General features: G+C 42.7%; 1 protein-coding gene across 3 annotated transcripts in view; it reads right to left on the minus strand.

Moving 5' to 3' along the window:
- Window positions 1-23905, minus strand: part of arrb1.L (arrestin beta 1 L homeolog) — a 110352-nt gene that overhangs the window by 38448 nt on the left and 47999 nt on the right. For all 3 annotated transcript variants that reach the window (XM_041582789.1, XM_041582787.1, XM_041582788.1), the window contains exon 2: window positions 2519-2549. In XM_041582789.1, coding sequence (XP_041438723.1) covers window positions 2519-2549 — 31 coding nt within the window. The remainder of the gene's footprint in view (window positions 1-2518; window positions 2550-23905) is intronic.

Raw genomic sequence — 23905 nt, forward strand, 5'->3', positions numbered from 1 at the left:
AATCTATTTACAGAGGCAAATATAAGGCTTCTTTGTATCTTTTCTCATTAGGCTGTTTGTATTGCTTTACAGAATTGCTTCTCAGAATAACAAAACGTCAGATATTTAAGGCTAATAATAGGCATATGGGCAATATTTTCAGGAGTATATTAGAAGACAGAAAGTCTGTAGATTATTGGGGGCCCAGGATTTAGAAGTCATAGCTGGTTTATACCAATTATATGAACTTTAATTGCTTCCAAGAATATTTATGGTCAACATCATTGAGATCCATGATACAGTACAGAATGCTGATGGTGAAATCTCCTTTCCTCCCCACCAATGAATCACTCATTCCCCCTCTCTTGGTAGGGAATCCCATAACCTGACTGCCCTTACAGTAAATAACCCCTTCCTATGCTGATGGTGAGATCTCCTTTCCTCCCCACCAATGAATCACTCATTCCCCTCTCTTGGTAGGGAATCCCATAACCTGACAGTCCTTACAGTAAAGAACCCCTTCCTATGCTGATGGTGAAATCTCCTTTCCTCCCCACCAATGAATCACTCATTCCCCCTCTCTTGGTAGGGAATCCCATAACCTGACTGCCCTTACAGTAAAGAACCCCTTCCTATGCTGATGGTGAAATCTCCTTTCCTCCCCACCAATGAATCACTCATTCCCCCTCTCTTGGTAGGGAATCCCATAACCTGACTGCCCTTACAGTAAAGAACCCCTTCCTATGCTGATGGTGAAATCTCCTTTCCTCCCCACCAATGAATCACTCATTCCCCTCTCTTGGTAGGGAATCCCATAACCTGACTGTCCTTACAGTAAAGAACCCCTTCCTATGCTGATGGTGAGATCTCCTTTCCCCCCCACCAACGAATCACTCATTCCCCTCTCTTGGTAGGGAATCCCATAACCTGACTGTCCTTACAGTAAATAACCCCTTCCTATGCTGATGGTGAGATCCCCTTTCCTCCCCACCAATGAATCACTCATCCCCCTCTCTTGGTAGGGAATCCCATAACCTGACTGCCCTTACAGTAAAGAACCCCTTCCTATGCTGATGGTGGAATGTCCTTTCCTCCCCACCAATGAATCACTCATTCCCCTCTCTTGGTAGGGAATCCCATAACCTGACTGTCCTTACAGTAAAAAACCCCTTCCTATGCTGATGGTGAGATCTCCTTTCCTCCCCACCAATGAATCCACCAATCAGAAGGCTGTAGATCTGTGACTTTCAAGCTGTTTTGGAACTCCCAGCATTAGACTATCTGTGTGGGTGCTGGGGGTTGAGCGTTATCATGAAAATCAATTAAGTCTTAAAGAAAGGCCGTTTCTGTGTTTAATTAAAGTTAATTATCTCCCCCATGCAAACTCTGGGAGCACATTAGGGCAAATTTCAGGCAGTGACCGACCCTCAGTGCAGGTTCAATCCTCCCCTTTTATACAAAGTGACACAATTATCTCCCACGCAGGAGGCGTCAGTATACGGATCAATGGCTCATCCCTGTGAATCCCAGAGAGACATTCCAGCAGGAGCCTCAGTCAATATCTCAATATCTTTTACTAATTGTACATTCCTGTCATTCCACCATCACTTTCTGTTACTGAGTATTATATCAGCTCAATTGTCAGTCTGCACATCTCTCTGAATTGTATATAGCTCTAGCTAAACTACAGCTCCCAGCATCCTCTGCTAAATATCACAACTGGTTTTCTATAAGATAATGTGCAATTACTGCATGGAACATTTATTCATTCGCACTGTTTATGAAAGTAATACGGTGAAGGAATGTTCTTTTGGGTTAGTTTCCCTTTATCAGTTTCAAATAAAATACTTTTTTTTTTTTTAGAGGGAACATTGGCCCCAAGGGTTCCATGATTTGTAGAAGGGACCAAAACATTGTGTCATTTGCAGTTAAAGGTTTAGTTCACCTTCAGGTTAACCTATAAATAACCTATTCTTCGCAAGTTTTCAATTAGTCTTCATTATTTATTTATTGACTCTTCTATTTCCACCGTGAAGCTACAAATGTATTGTTATTGTTCCTTTTTGTTTCTCATCTTTTTATTTAGGCCCTTCTTTGTTGAAATTCCTCTCTTTCAAACTACTGCCTGGTTGCTACGTTGAATTGGACCCTAGCAACCAGATAGCTGCTAAAATTGCAAACTGGAGGACTGCCGAGCATAAAGCTAAATCATTTTAAAAAATGCAATGCAATAGTAAATTGCTTTCTATATCTCACTAAAAGTTAATTGAAAGATGACGATCCCCTTTTTCGGCAACTTCGGGAGACTAAAGAAAACAGCGCCGCGTGTGCATAAGCGCAGGCGACTTTTCATTCTAGCCTATGGGGAAAAACGCTGAGGCAGTTCGGGGGGAGATAGTCGCTCAAAAGAGGAGGCGATTAGTCGCCAGGCGACAAAATCTCCCAGAATCTCCTCGTGTGGCCCTAAAGGGGAACTAAGCCAACTTAAGAAGCGCTTTGATACAAATATATAATATACATATTGGTCCTGTCCGCTTACCTTTCCATTTGGACTCGCCTTCTTAAATACTCTGAAAAAGAAGAAAGAGACAAGCAGTCAGAATCGGCCCATGACTTTCACCAAAACATCACTATATATTAATCGTAATGCAACTTGCTGTGTATTTCTGTGTATTTTGGCAGCTAGAGGGGAGGTGTAAAGAGCAAATAAAGGATCTATTAATATTCAATCAAGAAGCAAAAGAAATCTGATGAAACCCGTCCTGCTGCTCATTCCACCAGCAACGCACCGATCTAATACTCGCCGGATAATGTCATTGCTGCTCTGCAGTCTCTGCACCGAAATTGAGTTGAGAAGGTTCTGTCTCCAAAGAACAAAATGATGGATGAGACTGATCTGCTACAGGCTGAACTATAACACTGCTCTCTACTGAAATCTGTGACTCCTGACTACTGTCTCATATCACTCCCCCAAGTCCCTAAGTTTGCTCATAGTCTGTACAGAGAGATCCCATAAAACTATGGCAGCATAGGTATTCCCTGTACTAAGCACAATTCAGCAGGAACAGCCCCCTAAGTTTGCTCATAGTCTGTACAGAGAGATCCCATAAAACTATGGCAGCATAGGTATTCCCTGTACTAAGCACAATTCAGCAGGAACAGCCCCCTAAGTTTGCTCATAGTCTGTACAGAGAGATCCCATAAAACTATGGCAGCATAGGTATTCCCCTGTAATAAGCACAATTCAGCAGGAACAGTCCCTAAGTTTGCTCATAGTCTGTACAGAGAGATCCCATAAAACTATGACAGCATAGGTATTCCCCTGTACTAAGCACAATTCAGCAGGAACAGTCCCTAAATTTGCTCATAGTCTGTACAGAGAGATCCCATAAAACTATGGCAGCATAGGTATTCCTCTGTACTAAGCACAATTCAGCAGGAACAGTCCCCTAAGTTTGCTCATAGTCCTGTACAGAGAGATCCCATAAAACTATGGCAGCATAGGTATTCCCTGTACTAAGCACAATTCAGCAGGAACAGTCCCTAAGTTTGCTCATAGTCTGTACAGAGAGATCCCATAAAACTATGGCAGCATAGGTATTCCCCTGTAATAAGCACAATTCAGCAGGAACAGTCCCCTAAGTTTGCTCATAGTCTGTACAGAGAGATCCATAAAACTATGGCAGCATAGGTATTCCCTGTACTAAGCACAATTCAGCAGGAACAGTCCCTAAGTTTGCTCATAGTCTGTACAGAGAGATCCCATAAAACTATGACAGCATAGGTATTCCCTGTACTAAGCACAATTCAGCAGGAACAGTCCCTAAATTTGCTCATAGTCTGTACAGAGAGATCCCATAAAACTATGGCAGCATAGGTATTCCCTGTACTAAGCACAATTCAGCAGGAACAGTCCCTAAGTTTGCTCATAGTCTGTACAGAGAGATCCCATAAAACTATGGCAGCATAGGTATTCCCTGTACTAAGCACAATTCAGCAGGAACAGTCCCTAAGTTTGCTCATAGTCTGTACAGAGAGATCCCATAAAACTATGACAGCATAGGTATTCCCTGTACTAAGCACAATTCAGCAGGAACAGTCCCTAAGTTTGCTCATAGTCTGTACAGAGAGATCCCATAAAACTATGACAGCATAGGTATTCCCCTGTACTAAGCACAATTCAGCAGGAACAGTCCCCTAAGTTTGCTCATAGTCTGTACAGAGAGGTACAGTTTACCAGAATAAATATTTTACTCACTGTTGAAAAATATGAGGATATTGGAAGTTGCCTCAGAGTTTCATGAACTTTATAAAAGAACTTGGCCTCAGCCTTGTGCTTTAATATAGTAATGCATCTCCACTGTGACTTATACTATCCTACATTTTACAATACGGGGATACATTAGTCACTATATAATCAAAAACAATTATATAATACAATCAATCATTTAATATTCATTTGAGATAAGGAATAAAAAAATACATATTGATACGGTCTGCACAGGGTATTACAGACTAATGGTTCTGATTGGTTGGTAGCTGCTCAGTATTACATGCCTATAGTTCTAATTGGTTGGTAGCTGCTCAGTATTAAATGCCTGTAGTTCTAATTGGTTGGTAGATACTCAGTATTACAAGCCTGATGTTCTGATTGGCTTATAGCTACTCATTATTAAATGCCTATAGTTCTGATTGGCTGGTGGCTGCCGATTATTACTGGGCTGTAGTTCTAAGTGGTCAATAGTTGCTTATTATCCTTTAGTTCTGATTGGTTGGTTGTTACTTAGTATTACAGACCTGAATTTCTAATTGATAGGATTCCCGAAAATGATGCTGTCTGATAAGTCCAGCCTCCAACCCTCCAATTGTCCAGCTACAACTCCCAGCATCCTTGGCACTTATGGTTTTCAGATGAATAAAATATAATCTCTAAAGCCCATTGTGGCTTTTTGCTGCCCCTGGTAACCTTTGGGGCAATGCCGCCTAAAGTAACTTTCTCAACTTGCTTTATGGCTGGATGGCCCCTACTAAAAGCAAAGTTTCTCTGTTCTGTTTCAACAGCCAATCAGAGCAGGGTATTTATAGGGATTGAATAACCTACAGCCAATCAGAACATTACACTATTCTCAGGGTTAGAACAACCTGTAGCCAATCAATTAACTGGAATACTCCCTGGGTTAGGACAAGCTGTAGCCAATCAGAACATCAGAAAATCCCCAGTGAAAGAACAACCTACAGGTATCAGAACATAATAATTACTGGTAACACCACACCAAGCTGTAGCCAATCAGAGCACTGGACTATTCCCAGGGATAGCATAACTTTCAGCCTATCAATGTAAAATTCATAGGAGCACACCAAGCTGTAGCCAATCAGAGGGCTAGAACCGATACTGTAGATAACGCACGTTAATGCGCAACAGAAGGAGATCACGTGACAATGTGCAGTTGGTGGAACAATGGAGTTCTAAACTCTTTGTGGCTCTGAATGCGTCAGGATCGCTGCTCATTGGCTGTTTTCTCTGTATATTTCTGTTCCCAAGGTCAAGATTCTTTTCTTTCTCGCACTGATGATATTAATAATAGCGCATTTTATTTGTCCTTCTATAATCACCAATATTTATATGGCACAGCAGCTCGGCTACATGCGGAGGAGCATTTATTAAAGAGCCATAGAATCATGTACTTGTTGAAGCCGGAGGCTCAGGAGTTGGAACAAACATCGTCCCTGACACTTTAACCCCCATGAGAGAGGGAAAAGCTTTGTGTTCTGCAGAGAAAATGTCTCATAGGCTGGGGCTGTCAGCAAACACATGAAAAGCCTTGAAGTCGTGAGTGACAGTGCAGCTATTTGTGTGTCAGTGCCTACAGTCACGTAGTTGGGAAAAAATACTTGTGTTTAATCAAAACAACATTATGGCACCACGGGGGCAGCCAAATGGAACAAGATCTAACTTGGTGGTCAACAGTAGTGTAACTATAAAGAAAAGAATACCCCCATGTGCTCTCACACAGCCGGGGAGAGGGACGCAGGCGGCTGGGAGACTCCAGCATGGGTGAACACAACGCGGGGAGTGGGGGGACATGGGGTGAGGAATAGGTGGACACAAGGCTGGGAGTAGGTGGACATGAGGCTGGGAGTGGGTGGATATGGGGCGGGGAGTGGGTGGACACAAGGCTGGGAGTAGGTGGATATGGGGCGGGGAGTGGGTGGACAGGGGGGGAGGGAATAGGTGGAAATGGGATGAGGAGTGGGTGGACATTGACTGAACTACCAGGGGAGCAGGGGGTGCAAATGTACCAGGGCCCGTCAGTAATTCGCCCCAAGCTTAAAAAAACCCAGACGGTACTCTGCACCTGGGCCCGCCACTCCATAGTTACGTTACTGTAGGTGGACATGGGGCGGGAAGTGGGTATGAGTGGGGCGGGGAGTGGGCGGGCAGTTGGGGACTGCAGTTACCGGACCCCTCTGATGATTTTTTTGCAGGGTGCACAGGGCACTCTAGTTAACCCACTGTTGGTCAAATAACAGACAAATCATTTTGTGGCCACCTTAAAGGAATGCTGTCAAAAAAGGAAATAACATTTAAAGGATTAGACTAGAAATGCTATATCTTCTGTTTTGTGCTCCTGTACCAGTCCATGACCCCCACAGCCCTTTAGCAGGGAAGATTGGGCCCCTGAAGATACCCCCAGTAGCTCCCCATCTTCTTTTCTGCTAATTCCCAGCACATAAGCGTAGGGACCCACTTACAACATACAGTATATATACAATGTAACGGTCACAATACAAGCCTGAAAATTAATTCAGATTCTCATTACATGACAGCATAGAAATCAGTGCAGTCTGCATCAGAATTGATTAGTAATCAGCCCTATGACCTCGGCTTCTCTGACAGATGTGACCTCACTTTCTGCTTGGTGATTTCCCCGACCCCTAAGCTCAGCTTCTCCTCAGCATCCCAGAGCCCACTGAGCATGTGCAGTGCCGCTGACTCACACAAGTCGGCCTAACAAGATGGGGAGCTGCAGGGGCCACTCTGAATGCCTGGACCATTACTGTTATAGGGTATAAGTACTTATAAGGTATAAGTAATGTATCTAAAGTTCAGCTTTCCTAGCCCTTTGTAGGCTTTAGTTTGACTTTAAACCAGTACAGCAAAACATTTGTTTCCATAGCGACACTACTTTACACAATACTTCACAGTGTTTTGCAGTAAAAGTAAAACAGTTTATGATTAAGGTGTGTCCCTTTAAGGGTCTCGTGAATCAGCTCCATCTGCGGAGGATCAAGCCGAGCTCCAGGCTGAACTGAGGGTTCATGTACGATAGACTCGCAGAGTAAACAGTTTGGATTCCACCACACGGAACTGAACTGATATCTCAACAGAACGAGTGGGATCTGTTACTAACTGCGACTAACTGCAATAATTGTCATATTACATTAACATGGAAACAGATTTCTGTATATAATTATAGGAACCCACCCCCTCCACAATATTCACATAACAGGACTTATTATCAGTAGCACCATCCCACATATCAGGTCCCTGGGCTATAGAGCTTGCAATCTATGTATCAGGGCGTGGCTCCCGTGGACATCACTCAAAGCAGAGAAACAGCTAACGGGGCGTTATTTATTCTCTGTTTAACCTCAGATCAACTAAAAGAAGCTTCCTGGTTTTTCAGAGCAATTTAACAGCACAAAGACAACCCTCCTTATCTGTAAGCCAGACTCAACATAAAAGAATAGAGGGAGTGGCTTGTTTACAGACAGCTCAAATTATGGTTGTGCATGACTGAACAGAGCACCGGCGTTAGCAATTGTGTAATTGTCCCTAGTCCACCAGTGTCTTAAAGGAGAACTAAACCTTGAAACTAAATGTGGCTAAAAATACCATATTTTATATAGTGAACTTATTGCACGAGGCTAAAGTTTGAGCTTGTCAATAGCAGCAATGATCCAGGACTTCAAACTTGTCACAGGGGGTCACCATCTTGGAATGTGTCTGTGACACTCACATGCTCAGTGGGCTCTGATTGGCTGTTGAGAAGCTAAGCTTAGGGCTCGTCACTAATTATCCAGTAGAAAATGAGCTTCCCTGGCTGTAATATAAGCTGATGCTACAGGTTTGCTGATTATTCAATTCTGATGCTAATTGCACTGGTTTCTGTGCTGCCATGTAGTAATTATGTGTATTAATTACTAATCAGCCTTATATTGTGACATTTCTATTCTATGTGTACTGTATATTGTGAGTGGCTCCCTAAGCTCAGTAAGTGACAGCAGCACAGAGCATGTGCAGTGAATCAGCAGAAAAGAAGATGGGGAGCTACTGGGGCATCTTTGGAGACACAGATCTTTACTGCTAAAGGGCTGTGGTTGCCTTGGGCTGGTACAGAAGCACAAAACATCATGTACAACATTTCTACCTACTTCTTTAGTTAGGCTTTAGTTCTCCTTTAAAGGTGTTGTTTACTATTGAGTTAACTGTCAGTATGATGTCGAGAGGGATATTCTGAGACAATTTGTAATTGCTTTTAATTTTTTATTATTTGTCGTTTTTTGAGTTATTTAGCTTTTTTTTCAGAGCCTCTCTAGTTTGCAATTTCAGCAATCTAAAGTGAGTCTGGACAGTTTAACAGTCTAAACCTGTGATGTCACTGGTTGAAATAAAGTGAGTCTGGACAGTTTAACAGTCTAAATCTGTGATGTCAAGTCTAAACATGTGATGTCACTGGTTAAAATAAAGGGAGTCTGGACAGTTTAACAGTCTAAACCTGTGATGTCACTGGTTGAAATAAAGTGAGTCTGGACAGTTTAACAGTCTAAACCTGTGATGTCAAGTCTAAACCTGTGATGTCACTGGTTCAAATAAAGGGAGTCTGGACAGTTCAATAGTCTAAACCTGTGATGTCACTGGTTCAAATAAAGGGAGTCTGGACAGTTTAACAGTCTAAACCTGTGATGTCACTGGTTCAAATAAAGGGAGTCTTGACAGTTTCACAGTCTAAACCTGTGATGTCACTGGTTCAAATAAAGTGAGTCTGGACAGTTTAACAGTCTAAACCTGTGATGTCACTGGTTCAAATAAAGTGAGTTTGGACAGTTTAACAGTCTAAACCTGTGATGTCACTGGTTGAAATAAAGTGAGTCTGGACAGTTTAACAGTCTAAACCTGTGATGTCAAGTCTAAACATGTGATGTCACTGGTTCAAATAAAGGGAGTCTGGACAGTTTAACAGACTAAACCTGTGATGTCACTGGTTCAAATAAAGGGAGTCTTGACAGTTTCACAGTCTAAACCTGTGATGTCACTGGTTCAAATAAAGTGAGTCTGGACAGTTTAACAGTCTAAACCTGTGATGTCAAGTCTAAACCTGTGATGTCACTGGTTCAAATAAAGGGAGTCTGGACAGTTCAATAGTCTAAAACTGTGATGTCACTGGTTCAAATAAAGGGAGTCTGGACAGTTTAACAGTCTAAACCTGTGATGTCACTGGTTCAAATAAAGTGAGTTTGGACAGTTTAACAGTCTAAACCTGTGATGTCACTGGTTCAAATAAAGTGAGTTTGGACAGTGTAACGGTCTAAACCTGTGATGTCACTGGTTCAAATAAAGGGAGTCTGGACAGTTTAACAGTCTAAACCTGTGATGTCACTGGTTCAAATAAAGTGAGTTTGGACAGTTTAACAGTCTAAACCTGTGATGTCACTGGTTCAAATAAAGGGAGTCTGGACAGTTTAACAGGTCCCTGCTCAGTAAAGTAAGGAATCAGGGTTACAAACAAGGTAACATTCGGATATGTGTATAATATAAATATGCTTTCTGTGTTCTGTGTAAATCAATACATTATAGCGAAGGAAATTTCCTTTAAATCACTGTCGGGCCAGGCACCAAGCCAGATATTGGCATAAACTTACAGCTAAATTTAGTGATGGGCTCGTCCCCAAACATTTGGAATATTTAATAAAAACCAAGGCAGGAAGATTTCATTCTCATTAGAGCCATTCTCTTTAATCCTTTGCTCCCTCGTCACTTGGGAGCCCCTTACCAGCACATTTCCCATGGTGCAACAGCTTCCAGAGACCAGAATGTGACATAAACAGCCCATTGGTTAAAGAAAATTCTTTATTAAAAGAAATAGTCAAATGATTGAGAATATCATAAGGGAATTAACTGGCCCTACAGTTCTGCTAATCAGGGGGTTCCTGTGCTCCTACATAAAACTGATCCAGTCTGTCACCCCATTTGCTCAGAATGTGCAGCAACTGCCACTTACACTGATACATTATATAAATGCCCCATCTGTCTGCCACTAACTGCCGCTTTACTGATAATATTGTCTCTATACTGCCTGGCACAGTCTCACACACAAGCACTTGTATCATCTGGGGCATCACAATGGAGCTGTTCTTCCCAAATGATGGAGCTGCACCCATGTGTCTGTAACCTTGTTATGAGCTAAGGGGGCCCAGTCTGAAGGCCAGTTAGGGGGAGATTTGGGGTGAGTGTTTATTTGTACCCTGGGTACCCCTGGAACTATAGCAGGGTGACACCCCAATGTTTCTATATATCTGTAACCTTGTTATGAGCTAAGGGGGCCCAGTCTGAAGGTCAGTTAGGGGGAGATTTGGGGTGAGTGCTTATTTGTGCCCTGGGTACCCCTGGAACTATAGGGGGTGACACCCCAATGTTTCTATATATCTGTAACCTTGTTATGAGCTAAGGGGGCCCAGTCTGAAGGTCAGTTAGGGGGAGATTTGGGGTGAGTGCTTATTTGTACCCTGGGTACCCCTGGAACTATAGCAGGGTGACACCCAATGTTTCTATATATCTGTAACCTTGTTATGAGCTAAGGGGGCCCAGTCTGAAGGCCAGTTAGGGGGAGATTTGGGGTGAGTGTTTATTTGTACCCTGGGTACCCCTGGAACTATAGCAGGGTGACACCCCAATGTTTCTATATATCTGTAACCTTGTTATGAGCTAAGGGGGCCCAGTCTGAAGGTCAGTTAGGGGGAGATTTGGGGTGAGTGCTTATTTGTGCCCTGGGTACCCCTGGAACTATAGGGGGTGACACCCCAATGTTTCTATATATCTGTAACCTTGTTATGAGCTAAGGGGGCCCAGTCTGAAGGTCAGTTAGGGGGAGATTTGGGGTGAGTGCTTATTTGTACCCTGGGTACCCCTGGAACTATAGCAGGGTGACACCCCAATGTTTCTATATATCTGTAACCTTGTTATGAGCTAAGGGGGCCCAGTCTGAAGGCCAGTTAGGGGGAGATTTGGGGTGAGTGTTTATTTGTACCCTGGGTACCCCTGGAACTATAGCAGGGTGACACCCCAATGTTTCTATATATCTGTAACCTTGTTATGAGCTAAGGGGGCCCAGTCTGAAGGCCAGTTAGGAGGAGATTTGGGGTGAGTGCTTATTTGTACCCTGGGTACCCCTGGAACTATAGCAGGGTGACACCCCAATGTTTCTATATATCTGTAACCTTGTTATGAGCTAAGGGGGCCCAGTCTGAAGGTCAGTTAGGGGGAGATTTGGGGTGAGTGCTTATTTGTGCCCTGGGTACCCCTGGAACTATAGGGGGTGACACCCAATGTTTCTATATATCTGTAACCTTGTTATGAGCTAAGGGGGCCCAGTCTGAAGGTCAGTTAGGGGGAGATTTGGGGTGAGTGCTTATTTGTGCCCTGGGTACCCCTGGAACTATAGGGGGTGACACCCCAATGTTTCTATATATCTGTAACCTTGTTATGAGCTAAGGGGGCCCAGTCTGAAGGTCAGTTAGGGGGAGATTTGGGGTGAGTGTTTATTTGTACCCTGGGTACCCCTGGAACTATAGCAGGGTGACACCCCAATGTTTCTATATATCTGTAACCTTGTTATGAGCTAAGGGGGCCCAGTCTGAAGGCCAGTTGGGGGAGATTTGGGGTGAGTGTTTATTTGTACCCTGGGTACCCCTGGAACTATAGCAGGGTGACTGTTACCCCAATGTTTCTATATATCTGTAACCTTGTTATGAGCTAAGGGGGCCCAGCCTGAAGGTCAGTTAGGGGGAGATTTGGGGAGAGATCTTCCATGCAGTAAGTGTATACGGTATATCTCCCCTCTTACCTGCATTTCCCCAATAAAGTGACAGGACTGGGGTTGGTTTGTGTAAAAAGATAGGGAGAGGTGCAAATATTTTTGGGTGTAAGTGGTTTAGCAGACCCCCATCACCCTCTGATTCAAATGGCCGCTCCTCCTGACCCATTACATCATTAGCAGGGGCTTCATAGAGCACTGAGTGAGGAGCCAAACATAAAGTTTCCCCCTTTCACTTCTCCTCGTTCTCCCATCTGCTTTTTGTCCTCCGAGTGCCAACACTCCCCTCCCTGCCAATGATTATTTCAGCCTCCCACTGTTCCCTACATATATGGCAACCCGAGTTTACTGTGCAAATATTGCACCACAGAATAATCCTCTACTGTGTTACTCAAGTGTGACCAACACCCTCGCAGGTGCCAAGTACAATTATTTGATATGGCACCTACTGTTTCACACCTGGAGCTGATTATAGGCCAAATCTTACTTTTATAAAATGGGTTCCTAAAATAAAAAGCTACATCCTATAGAAAGAACATATAAATGCCTCAAAGTATTTACATAACCTGTACAGAGAGATCCCATAAACTATGGCAGCATAGGTATTCCCTGTACTAAGCACAATTCAGCAGGAACAGTCCCTAAGTTTGCTCATAGTCTGTACAGAGAGATCACATAAAACTATGGCAGCATAGGTATTCCCTGTACTAAGCACAATTCAGCAGGAACAGCCCCTAAGTTTGCTCATAGTCTGTACAGAGAGATCCCATAAAACTATGGCAGCATAGGTATCCCCTGTACTAAGCACAATTCAGCAGGAACAGTCACTAGGTTTGCTCATAGTCTGTACAAAGAGATAACATAAAACTATGGCAACATAGGTATTCCCTGTACTAAGCACAATTCAGCAGGAACAGTCACTAGGTTTGCTCATAGTCTGTACAGAGAGATCCCATAAAACTATGGCAGCATAGGTATTCCCTGTACTAATCACAATTCAGCAGGAACAGTCCCTAAGTTTGCTCATAGTCTGTACAGAGAGATACCATAAAACTATGGCAGCATAGGTATTCCCTGTACTAAGCACAATTCAGCAGGACCAGTCCCTAAGTTTGCTCATAGTCTGTACAGAGAGATCCCATAAAACTATGGCAGCATAGGTATTCCCTGTACTAAGCACAATTCAGCAGGAACTGTCCCCTAAGTTTGCTCATAGTCTGTACAGAGAGATCCCATAAAACTATGGCAGTATAGGTATTCCCTGTACTAAGCACAATTCAGCAGGAACAGTCCCTAAGTTTGCTCTTAGTCTGTACAGAGAGATCCCATAAAACTATGGCAGCATAGGTATCCCCTGTACTAAGCACAATTCAGCAGGAACAGTCACTAGGTTTGCTCATAGTCTGTACAGAGAGATCCCATAAAACTATGGCAGCATAGGTATTCCCTGTACTAAGCACAATTCAGCAGGAACAGTCCCTAAGTTTGCTCATAGTCTGTACAGAGAGATCCCATAAAACTATGGCAGCATAGGTATTCCCTGTACTAAGCACAATTCGGCAGGAACAGTCCCTAAGTTTGCTCATAGTCTGTACAGAGAGATCCCATAAAACTATGGCAGCATAGGTATTCCTCTGTACTAAGCACAATTCAGCAGGAACAGTCCCCTAAGTTTGCTCTTAGTCTGTACAAAGAGATAACATAAAACTATGGCAACATGGGTATTCCTCTGTACTAAGCACAATTCAGCAGGAACAGTCCCCTAAGTTTGTAATGCATCATTAATGGGGCTGAATTGCGGCCGTGCAACAGTCTCAGATGCGCATGTGAGAGGGAGAAGTAAAGATCGCATGTAACATAAAGGATTCTGTATGTCCATAGTGAGGGGGAAGCAAAGAGTTCAAAGTGTATTACTCCCATTTACTGACCCCCTGAGAGCTATGGAGACAAAAGTCAGAAGGAGGCACTTTCTCTAGTCTAATGTAATATAAATAATGCAGTTCTGTTGCAGAGATGGTCCCACCAGGCTCAGTTAGTAGCAGACCCACCAGCACCCAACAACAATGTAGTGTAAACCCTCCACCCTGAGCAATAGAAAAAATTAATATGGTCCTTTCCCCAAATTCATCTCAATATTTTCTGCTACAAACTCCGATCAAATCCGCTCAGGTTTTATACGCTTATGTATTATTACATTTTCCCAAAACTTTGCTTTGCGGGAAAAAAAATCTTTTTTTCATATTTCAGATTTTCATGCTTTTTTCTGTATTGCACGAAACCCAGCGCACATAAAAAAAATCATTGGGACTTCTCCCATTGAATTATATGCAACCTCGACAGGTCTGAGATGCCAGATTTTCTGATTCTGACTTTTCCATCCTTGGGGTTTAATAAAATCTGAAAAATTCGACATTTTTTAAAAGTTCGATTTTATAGAAAAAAAATTACAACATTTTTCGTGATTTTTGTATTCGGAGTTTAGTAAATAACCCCCTTAATGTTTGGAACAAGCCCCATGGTGTCTTCAGAACTCAACTGTAACAAGGCAGGTCCGTGTGTGGCCAACTTGTTGGATCCATTATGATCAGTGATTGGTCTTCTTCCTCATCCAATGGTCATGGAAAATCAGGACTTTTACAAGAACCAGAGGAACCTTAAACAATCACTGTTACCCTATTGCAAGCTGAGGCCGATCCATACATGCCAATAGACAAATCCTATGGTGGAATGTCTTCCATCATGGCCTCCTCAATCATCAGATTTCTACCAGGGATTTCTCTACATAAATAAAACTCCAGGCTTCCCTTCCTACAGAATGGTACAGTCATAGGGCCCCTTTCCCATCATTCTATTCATATATGCCCCATGGCACCCAGACATGAAGGATGCACCATACTTACAGGCCATTGGAATGATTGGATTTATTTATCATCCCTTTGCATTTGGTTCCGCTCAGCAACGGAAAGCTGAATCCTGACTCTGCAGCATCTTTGCAGCCGTAAGAGCCAATTACAGGAGATGATATTATGGGATAGGAGACAAGCAAACTGCTATTTACCCTGCTCCAAGCTGGAAGAGGCAGTCATTTAAAGCTGCGGGATGATGCATGAATAAAATCATTTCACGGTTACTCTAGACTTCTGTGCATACAATTCCCTCCTAATCCCCCCCCCAATAATATCCTCAGTCCTTTCAGACTTTATAACCATGGTATTGGGTTTCCATTTGAATGATAATCAGTGTAACAGACCCTTACCTACAGCATGAACCCAAAAGCCAGGGATTCAATTTATGTTGGAGGAATAATAGTGGACTTTATGAGGGTATGCTTTGGATACAATTAGCATTGTGTTTCTCAGTTGCTGAGACAAACACACTAAACAGCCCCCCAATGAGGTTTGGTTTTAAACACTTTGGCGCTACGTGGTGCACAAAATATCCAACACCGATCCATGTGCCATTTTCCTTACTCATGTCTTCTAAGATGAGGAACTGTAGCCACTGATGGCTTTAAAAGCAAAGGATGAAGCCTCCATTGAATTGTCTGGTCATGGCCAAGTGATGGGCCGAACTAGACTCCTAGGATTATTTGGATCCCAGGACAAAGATCTCCTCACATGAGGGGTGGCTGTAAAGGCTCTTCAGGAAACCCAATTAAGATACTTGTCTGGGATCATCTTGGGCCCATACAGCAGTCAATAAGCTGTTGTGGCCAAGATGGCAGCCAAAATCCCTTGAGAGTGTCTAGTTTATGAAAGTGACTCCTCCGTTGCCAACATTCTCTCTCCCCCTTCATAATATCTCCTTCTCTCTTCTTCCCTGTGCCCCATCAACTGACTCTCTACTCCCCAGTCTCCCACATTCTGAGTCTATCTCTTCCCACAGTCTCTCTATGTCTCTATTTTATCACTCTCGCTCTCTCCCCAGTGCTAAACATTATTATACATTCTTCTCAGGCAAAAATACAGTTTTTCTTCTTAACCTGTCATTTCTAATTGTGCCAAAAAGCCCATGTATACGACTGGCACATCAGGGATTGGCACATGATCCCATCATTGTCTCTCGGCTAAGTGCGGCCCAATAGCGATTGTTCCAGCCCAGTGATTTTTGTGGTTTATATCATTATATCCGCTGTTTTCTGTGTCTTGTTTCCTGCACTTATCTGCCCTACTTGAGTGACAGCAGCCATTGAGAGTGTCGCGGGAGTCCGCCCTTGCACAACTAAGTGGCAATTTTCTGTCTTTTTCTTTTTATGACGCTTTTGTGCTCGTTATTGGCGACTTATGCTCTGATGTAAACCCAGATTCTTATGCCCCACCCCAAGAATCAAGCATCAGCTCATATAAAAGAATGGAACCAGGGTCGGACAGGAGTGTCTGGGGCCCATCGGGACTGGCACTACAATGACACTCCTGGTGAACTAAAGAGCCCTCGTCCCGGCATCTGTTATGCTCTCCCCCTGAATGTTTCCCCACTGTACCTTCTCCTTAACTTTCCCCTTGATGGTCTGGTTGGGGGTCCAGGAAAGAGAGCCGGCCCTGGACCCCTCGCCTAAACAGTTGTATTCTTGGTAAAAAACCATGGCAACTTGCGTCCAAAATTGCACTTGGGAATTGAGATGCTGGGAGGTATGTTCTATTACACAGTGTTTTTTGGCTTTAACAAAGGTATCAATAAACTTGAACAAACTCGGCTAAATAAAAATCATTTTATTCGGTTGCCATTATTATATTTTAAGTAAAAATGTTCTTTTCGGAACCCCTTCATGCTGTGGGTTTGTCGGACCCAGTGTATCCAAGAGGCAAATCAATAATAAACTTTAATTATTAAAACCACTACAGAAAGGTCATGGAAACGGGGCGGCAGCTCTTGAATGCCAAGGCTACAGGCAAAATAAATGAGCGGGGAATGGCATTTCAATTTCAGTTTTGCAAGAATCTCGCTCTCTCTGATTCAACTGAACCTTTTCCAGAGATGGAACAGCTGGGGCCATTTTTAAAAGTGAATTTTCAATTTACACTTTTGGACGGTGGCACATGAACCAACAATTGGCTTTTCACCGAGTATTTCAACGGATGAAGAAGCACCTGAATCTGCCTGTGCTACCTATCATGTTTGGAGAGGCTTCAGAATGCCCCAGAGTATATAACATGTGGTTTATTAAATATGTCAATTTCATACATTCCAAAAACCACAGCAGTAAAAAGCCAATTACATGAATAATACCCCAGAACACACAGCAGATAAATACAGTGCCAATTCCATGTATAATACCCAAGAACACACAGCAGGATAAATACAGTGCCAATTCCATGTATAATACCCAGAACACACGGCAGGATAAATACAGTGCCAATTCCATGTATAATACCCCAGAACACACAGCAGATAAATACAGTGCCAATTCCCTGTATAATACCCCAGAACACACAGCAGATAAATACAGTGCCAATTCCATGTATAATACCCCAGAACACACAGCAGATAAATACAGTGCCAATTCCCTGTATAATACCCCAGAACACACAGCAGATAAATACAGTGCCAATTCCATGTATAATACCCCAGAACACACAGCAGATAAATACAGTGCCAATTCCATGTATAATACCCCAGAACACACAGCAGATAAATACAGAGCCAATTCCATGTATAATACCCCAGAACACACAGCAGATAAATACAGTGCCAATTCCCTGTATAATACCCCAGAACACACAGTAGATAAATACAGTGCCAATTCCATGTATAATACCCCAGAACACACAGCAGATAAATACAGTGCCAGTTCCATGTATAATACCCCAGAACACACAGCAGATAAATACAGTGCCAATTCCATGTATAATACCCCAGAACACACAGCAGATAAATACAGTGCCAATTCCCTGTATAATACCCCAGAACACACAGCAGATAAATACAGTGCCAATTCCATGTATAATACCCCAGAACACACAGCAGATAAATACAGTGCCAATTCCATGTATAATACCCCAGAACACACAGCAGATAAATACAGTGCCAATTCCATGTATAATACCCCAGAACACACAGCAGATAAATACAGAGCCAATTCCATGTATAATACCCCAGAACACACAGCAGATAAATACAGTGCCAATTCCCTGTATAATACCCCAGAACACACAGCAGATAAATACAGTGCCAATTCCATGTATAATACCCCAGAACACACAGCAGATAAATACAGTGCCAATTCCATGTATAATACCCCAGAACACACAGCAGATAAATACAGTGCCAATTCCATGTATAATACCCCAGAACACACAGCAGATAAATACAGTGCCAATTCCCTGTATAATACCCCAGAACACACAGTAGATAAATACAGTGCCAATTCCATGTATAATACCCCAGAACACACAGCAGATAAATACAGTGCCAATTCCATGTATAATACCCCAGAACACACAGCAGATAAATACAGTGCCAATTCCATGTATAATACCCCAGAACATACAGCAGATAGATACAGAGCCAATTCCATGTATAATACCCCAGAACACACAGCAGATAAATACAGTGCCAATTCCATGTATAATACCCCAGAACACACGTCAGATAAATACAGGGCCAATTCCATGTATAATACCCCAGAACACACAGCAGATAAATACAGTGCCAATTCCATGTATAATACCCCAGAACACACAGCAGATAAATACAGTGCCAATTCCATGTATAATACCCCAGAACACACAGCAGATAAATACAGTGCCAATTCCATGTATAATACCCCAGAACACACAGCAGATAAATACAGTGCCAATTCCATGTATAATATCCCAGAACACACAGCAGATAAATACAGATCCAATTCCTTGTATAATACCCCAGAACACACGTCAGATAAATACAGGGCCAATTCCATGTATAATACCCCAGAACACACAGCAGATAAATACAGTGCCAATTCCATGTATAATACCCCAGAACACACAGCAGATAAATACAGTGCCAATTCCATGTATAATACCCCAGAACACACGGCAGATAAATACAGGGCCAATTCCATGTATAATACCCCAGAACACACAGCAGATAAATACAGTGCCAATTCCATGTATAATACCCCAGAACACACAGCAGATAAATACAGCGCCAATTCCATGTATAATACCCCAGAACACACAGCAGATAAATACAGTGCCAATTCCATGTATAATACCCCAGAACACACAGCAGATAAATACAGTGCCAATTCCATGTATAATATCCCAGAACACACAGCAGATAAATACAGTGCCAATTCCATGTATAATATCCCAGAACACACAGCAGATAAATACAGATCCAATTCCTTGTATAATACCCCAGAACACACAGCAGATAAAAACAGTGCCAATTCCATGTATAATACCCCAGAACACACGGCAGATAAATACAGGGCCAATTCCATGTATAATAACCCAGAACACACAGCAGATAAATACAGTGCCAATTCCATGTATAATACCCCAGAACACACAGCAGATAAATACAGTGCCAATTCCATGTATAATTCCCCAGAACACACAGCAGGATAAATACAGTGTCAATTCCATGTATAATACCCAGAACACACAGCAGGATAAATACAATATTCTGATTGATACACAAAACCTATAGGAACAGTCTCACTTATTTATCAGATTCTTCAGCAAATCAAGTCAAACGTCAAGTCAAATCAAACGTGTGACAGCTGCCCATTTGGGTGCCATGCGTGAAATGAGAAACATCAGACTGCAGGGTGATAAAGGATTAATTTCTGTCAATCAGAAAGCTAAACAAGTATCTCATTGCTATAGAGAACAAACTGATTTCATGCTCAATATGGAATCGGTCTTGGAGTGAGGGGGGGTGGGGTTACATGGACTCCCTGATGTAAATATATGGATTTAGACACCCGGGTTGTAAATGTTCCACTTACACTTGAGCCTCATACAAAGCTGGGCCAATTTTACTTGGTGACTGGTCCCACCATCCAGGGGCCCGTTGCCTAATAATAAGACCACCTGAGGGGAAGGTATTCCCCTGTACTAAGCACAATTCAGCAGGAACAGTCCCTAAGTTTGTTCATAGTCTGTACAGAGAGATCCCATAAAACTATGGCAGTATAGGTATTCCCTGTACTAAGCACAATTCAGCAGGAACAGCCCCTAAGTCTGCTCATAGTCTGTACAGAGAGATCCCATAAAACTATGGCAGCATAGGTATTCCCTGTACTAAGCACAATTCAGCAGGAACAGCCCCTAAGTTTGCTCATAGTCTGTACAGAGAGATCCCATAAAACTATGGCAGTATAGGTATTCCCTGTACTAAGCACAATTCAGCAGGAACAGCCCCTAAGTTTGCTCATAGTCTGTACAGAGAGATCCCATAAAACTATGGCAGCATAGGTATTCCCTGTACTAAGCACAATTCAGCAGGAACAGTCCCTAAGTTTGCTCATAGTCTGTACAGAGAGATCCCATAAAACTATGGCAGCATAGGTATTCCCTGTACTAAGCACAATTCAGCAGGAACAGTCCCCTAAATTTGCTCATAGTCTGTACAGAGAGATCCCATAAAACTATGGCAGCATAGGTATTCCCTGTACTAACCAAAATTCAGCAGGAACAGCCCCCTAAGTTTGCTCATAGTCTGTACAGAGAGATCCCATAAAACTATGGCAGCATAGGTATTCCCTGTACTAAGCACAATTCAGCAGGAACAGTCCCCTAAATTTGCTCATAGTCTGTACAGAGAGATACCGTATAAGATACAGGCATCCTTTCTATTTGAAGTTATTCTTTAGTTGAATTGACACTTTACTGAGAGCAATAAACACTTGAGTATATGATTAAAGGCAAGGGAACGGCTGCACTAAGATGAATCAGACATTGGTACTCCACATGATGTCAGGCAGTACAATGACTGTTACTAATATAATATTCTATTTCTCTTTTCATCTGCTAATCCCTCTGCTCCAAAGCAAACCTCTCTCTCTCTCTCAGCCCCCGTGAGCGACATTGCTAAGCCCGGCACCCAGCCGTTCATCTTTCCTTCGCTGCACATCGGCCTCACAGGGGACCTTTAGTTGTGATTAATAGAGAGAAGGATGAAACCTGGTCGCCCCCTGATATTGTGCTTGAGTGTGTTCTCATGAGATCAGGGTGGATTTTAGGGGGTAATATTACAAGGGTTGTATTAGAGGTTAGTACAGAGCATTTGTGTCCAGGGTGTCCCAGTGGGGGCTGCAGGCACAGTGGAGCCCTGTATTTAATTACTTCAGTACTTTTGCCCATTGCATTTTGCACCGTGCCACATGTTTAGCAACCTTATGTGCCTATTTTTTGCCTCTTTTGGGTGCAAATAAAACTTTCCACTTTCCACCCAGGATGGCACTTTTCACAGCAACTGTCATGGTTACAATAAATCACGGGATCCTCGTTTCTTTGTGTGAAATAACAATAAAACAGATGATTTTGTGAAACTGGGTCACTTTATTGTCCGCTGCTCCTGTTATTCCATTAAGGAATAGTCGGCTTTTTTCCTGCCCTTTCCCTAATCCTCTTTGCTCCCCCCACCCATTGCCTTATGGATATTTTGCACTCTCATTAATGAGCCGTCCTTTAAAAGTCTCATTTTCTTTCCTCTTTGATTATCTTTATCCCCCGGATCATTAGCCTGGCAGAAAGGATACTTCTAATTGGATCGAATTAGCGAGGGAGGAAGGTGTCCTGAAGCTCATCCGACATGACAAGTCATTATGGCAGCGACACTGTAGACTGTGGCACAATCCTCACTACTCACGTCTCACTGACGGGGTGAAACAATGTAACAGAAGCTGCTGATTATGGAACTGTCTGTTGTTACATTGTATCAAATCCTGGCAGACACCCACAACCCGGCCATGAGCCATTATACTGAAACCCAAAAACCACCCAAACTCTACCCACTTCCCCCTCGTGCCCATTTTTTGACCAACAAATCCAAATTTTTACGGACCCTGAACCACCCGGTGGTGACTCTTAAATATGGGGCACACAAAGTCCTGCAGCGGGTCAGGTCACCCGCAAAAACCTGCAGTACTCTGCGGGTTGCAGGTAGAAGTTTCACGAGCGGGTATAGATGTGGGTCGGTGGTTCTCCTGGTTTGCGGGTCGTGGTTCAGTCGCGGGTCTTCTCATTAGCGAGTTTTACTCCTTTTTTTCTGATCACGCCTACTTCCAATGATGTCACTTCCAGTTTGCAATGACAGCACTTCCTGTTTTACTCCTTTTTTTCTGAGCACGCCAACTTCTAATGATGTCACTCCCGGTTTTCAACGACAGCACTTCCTGTTTCTTGATGGTCAGCGGATTGGGTTGTGGATAAGCTACTTGCTGGTCGGGTTGCGGGTCCATGCAGGTAAGTATCCGGGTTGCGGGTCCGATTCTGGTTTCACAAATTGGTTCCACGCAGGACTCTAACACAAAGCTACTGGAGGGACATAGCTTACTATCTTGTAATTAAGGATGCGCCTAATCTACTACTTTGGATTCAGGCCGAACCCACAAATCCTTCACAAAAGATTTGGCCGAATACCGATCTGAATCCTAATTTGCATATGCAAATTAGGGGTGGGAAGGGGCATTTTTTACTTCCTAGTTTTGTGATAAAACGTTACACAATTTCCCTCCCCACTAATTTGCATATGCAAATTAGGATTCGGATACGGTTCAGCCAGGTAGAAGGATTCGGCCGAATCCTGCTGAAAAAGGCCAAATCCTGAACCGAATCCTGGTTTCGGTGCATCCGTATTTGTAATTAACCTAGACTTTCCAAACGTATGCACAACTGAAACATGTCTCTTAGGACTGGAAGAAAAGTATCTTCCACTGAATAAAACCAGGTTCCTTGCTAGGGTTCCACTGTTCTATGCAAAAAAAATGGCTGGGAGGCACGGGACCCGCAGTTGCCCAGTGGGATAAGCCCGTCAATTAACTCCTCCCTGCCATTAGATTTAAGGTGGCCGTAGACACAGATAATATCGTACTATACTAATTTTCGTACGATATTCGGTTGGTGTATGGTGAAAAAAGAGCCGACCGATATCGGCAGAAGACTTTGATATCGGTCGGTTCGTTGGACGGAAAATTTTGATCAGGTGCCACTGTTAGTGCTGATTCATAAGATACAGGTAGAATTCCATTGTTTCTATATGTTTATCTGACCATTCAGCTCTACACGTGTGTATTGAAATGAATGATCTTTCCTGAAAACATTGTTTCCAAAAAAGATCGTAATTGTTACGTCTATGGTCACCTTTACCTATGAAGTCCGGGGATGCCCATTGAAATTTGAGAAGATATGGTCCCCCTGGTTAGACATCCACACAACAGATGATAACAATTAGTAATAAGTAATAACCATTATTGACCCTCAGCACCCTGTAAAGAGGGAGTGATTAGACCAGTCCTGAATATGTACCTACCTTTCTTGTAATCTATCTTGTTATGTTTTGAAAAACCTCAAAATAAAACTATTAAAAAATAAATATATATATATAGGGCACAACACAAATGTTGACACCAGGTGTTACATAAACAAGGAGTAAGCAGTTACTATATAGCTTTTTTATTTGGGTGGGTATTAGTGAACTAAACGCATTGTTCCCCTTTAAATGAACTGTTCGTATAAGGTAGAGAGGGATATTCTGAGACAATTTGCAATTGGTTCTCATTTTTTATTATTTGCGTTTTTTGAGTTTAGCTTTTTATTCAGCGGCTCTCCAGTTTGCAATTTTAGTCTGGTTGCTAGGGTCCAAATTACACTAGCAACCATACATTGATTTGAATAAGA

This window comes from Xenopus laevis, chromosome 2L (genome assembly GCF_017654675.1).
Source record: "Xenopus laevis strain J_2021 chromosome 2L, Xenopus_laevis_v10.1, whole genome shotgun sequence".
In the NCBI taxonomy this organism is placed as follows: Eukaryota; Metazoa; Chordata; class Amphibia; order Anura; family Pipidae; genus Xenopus; species Xenopus laevis.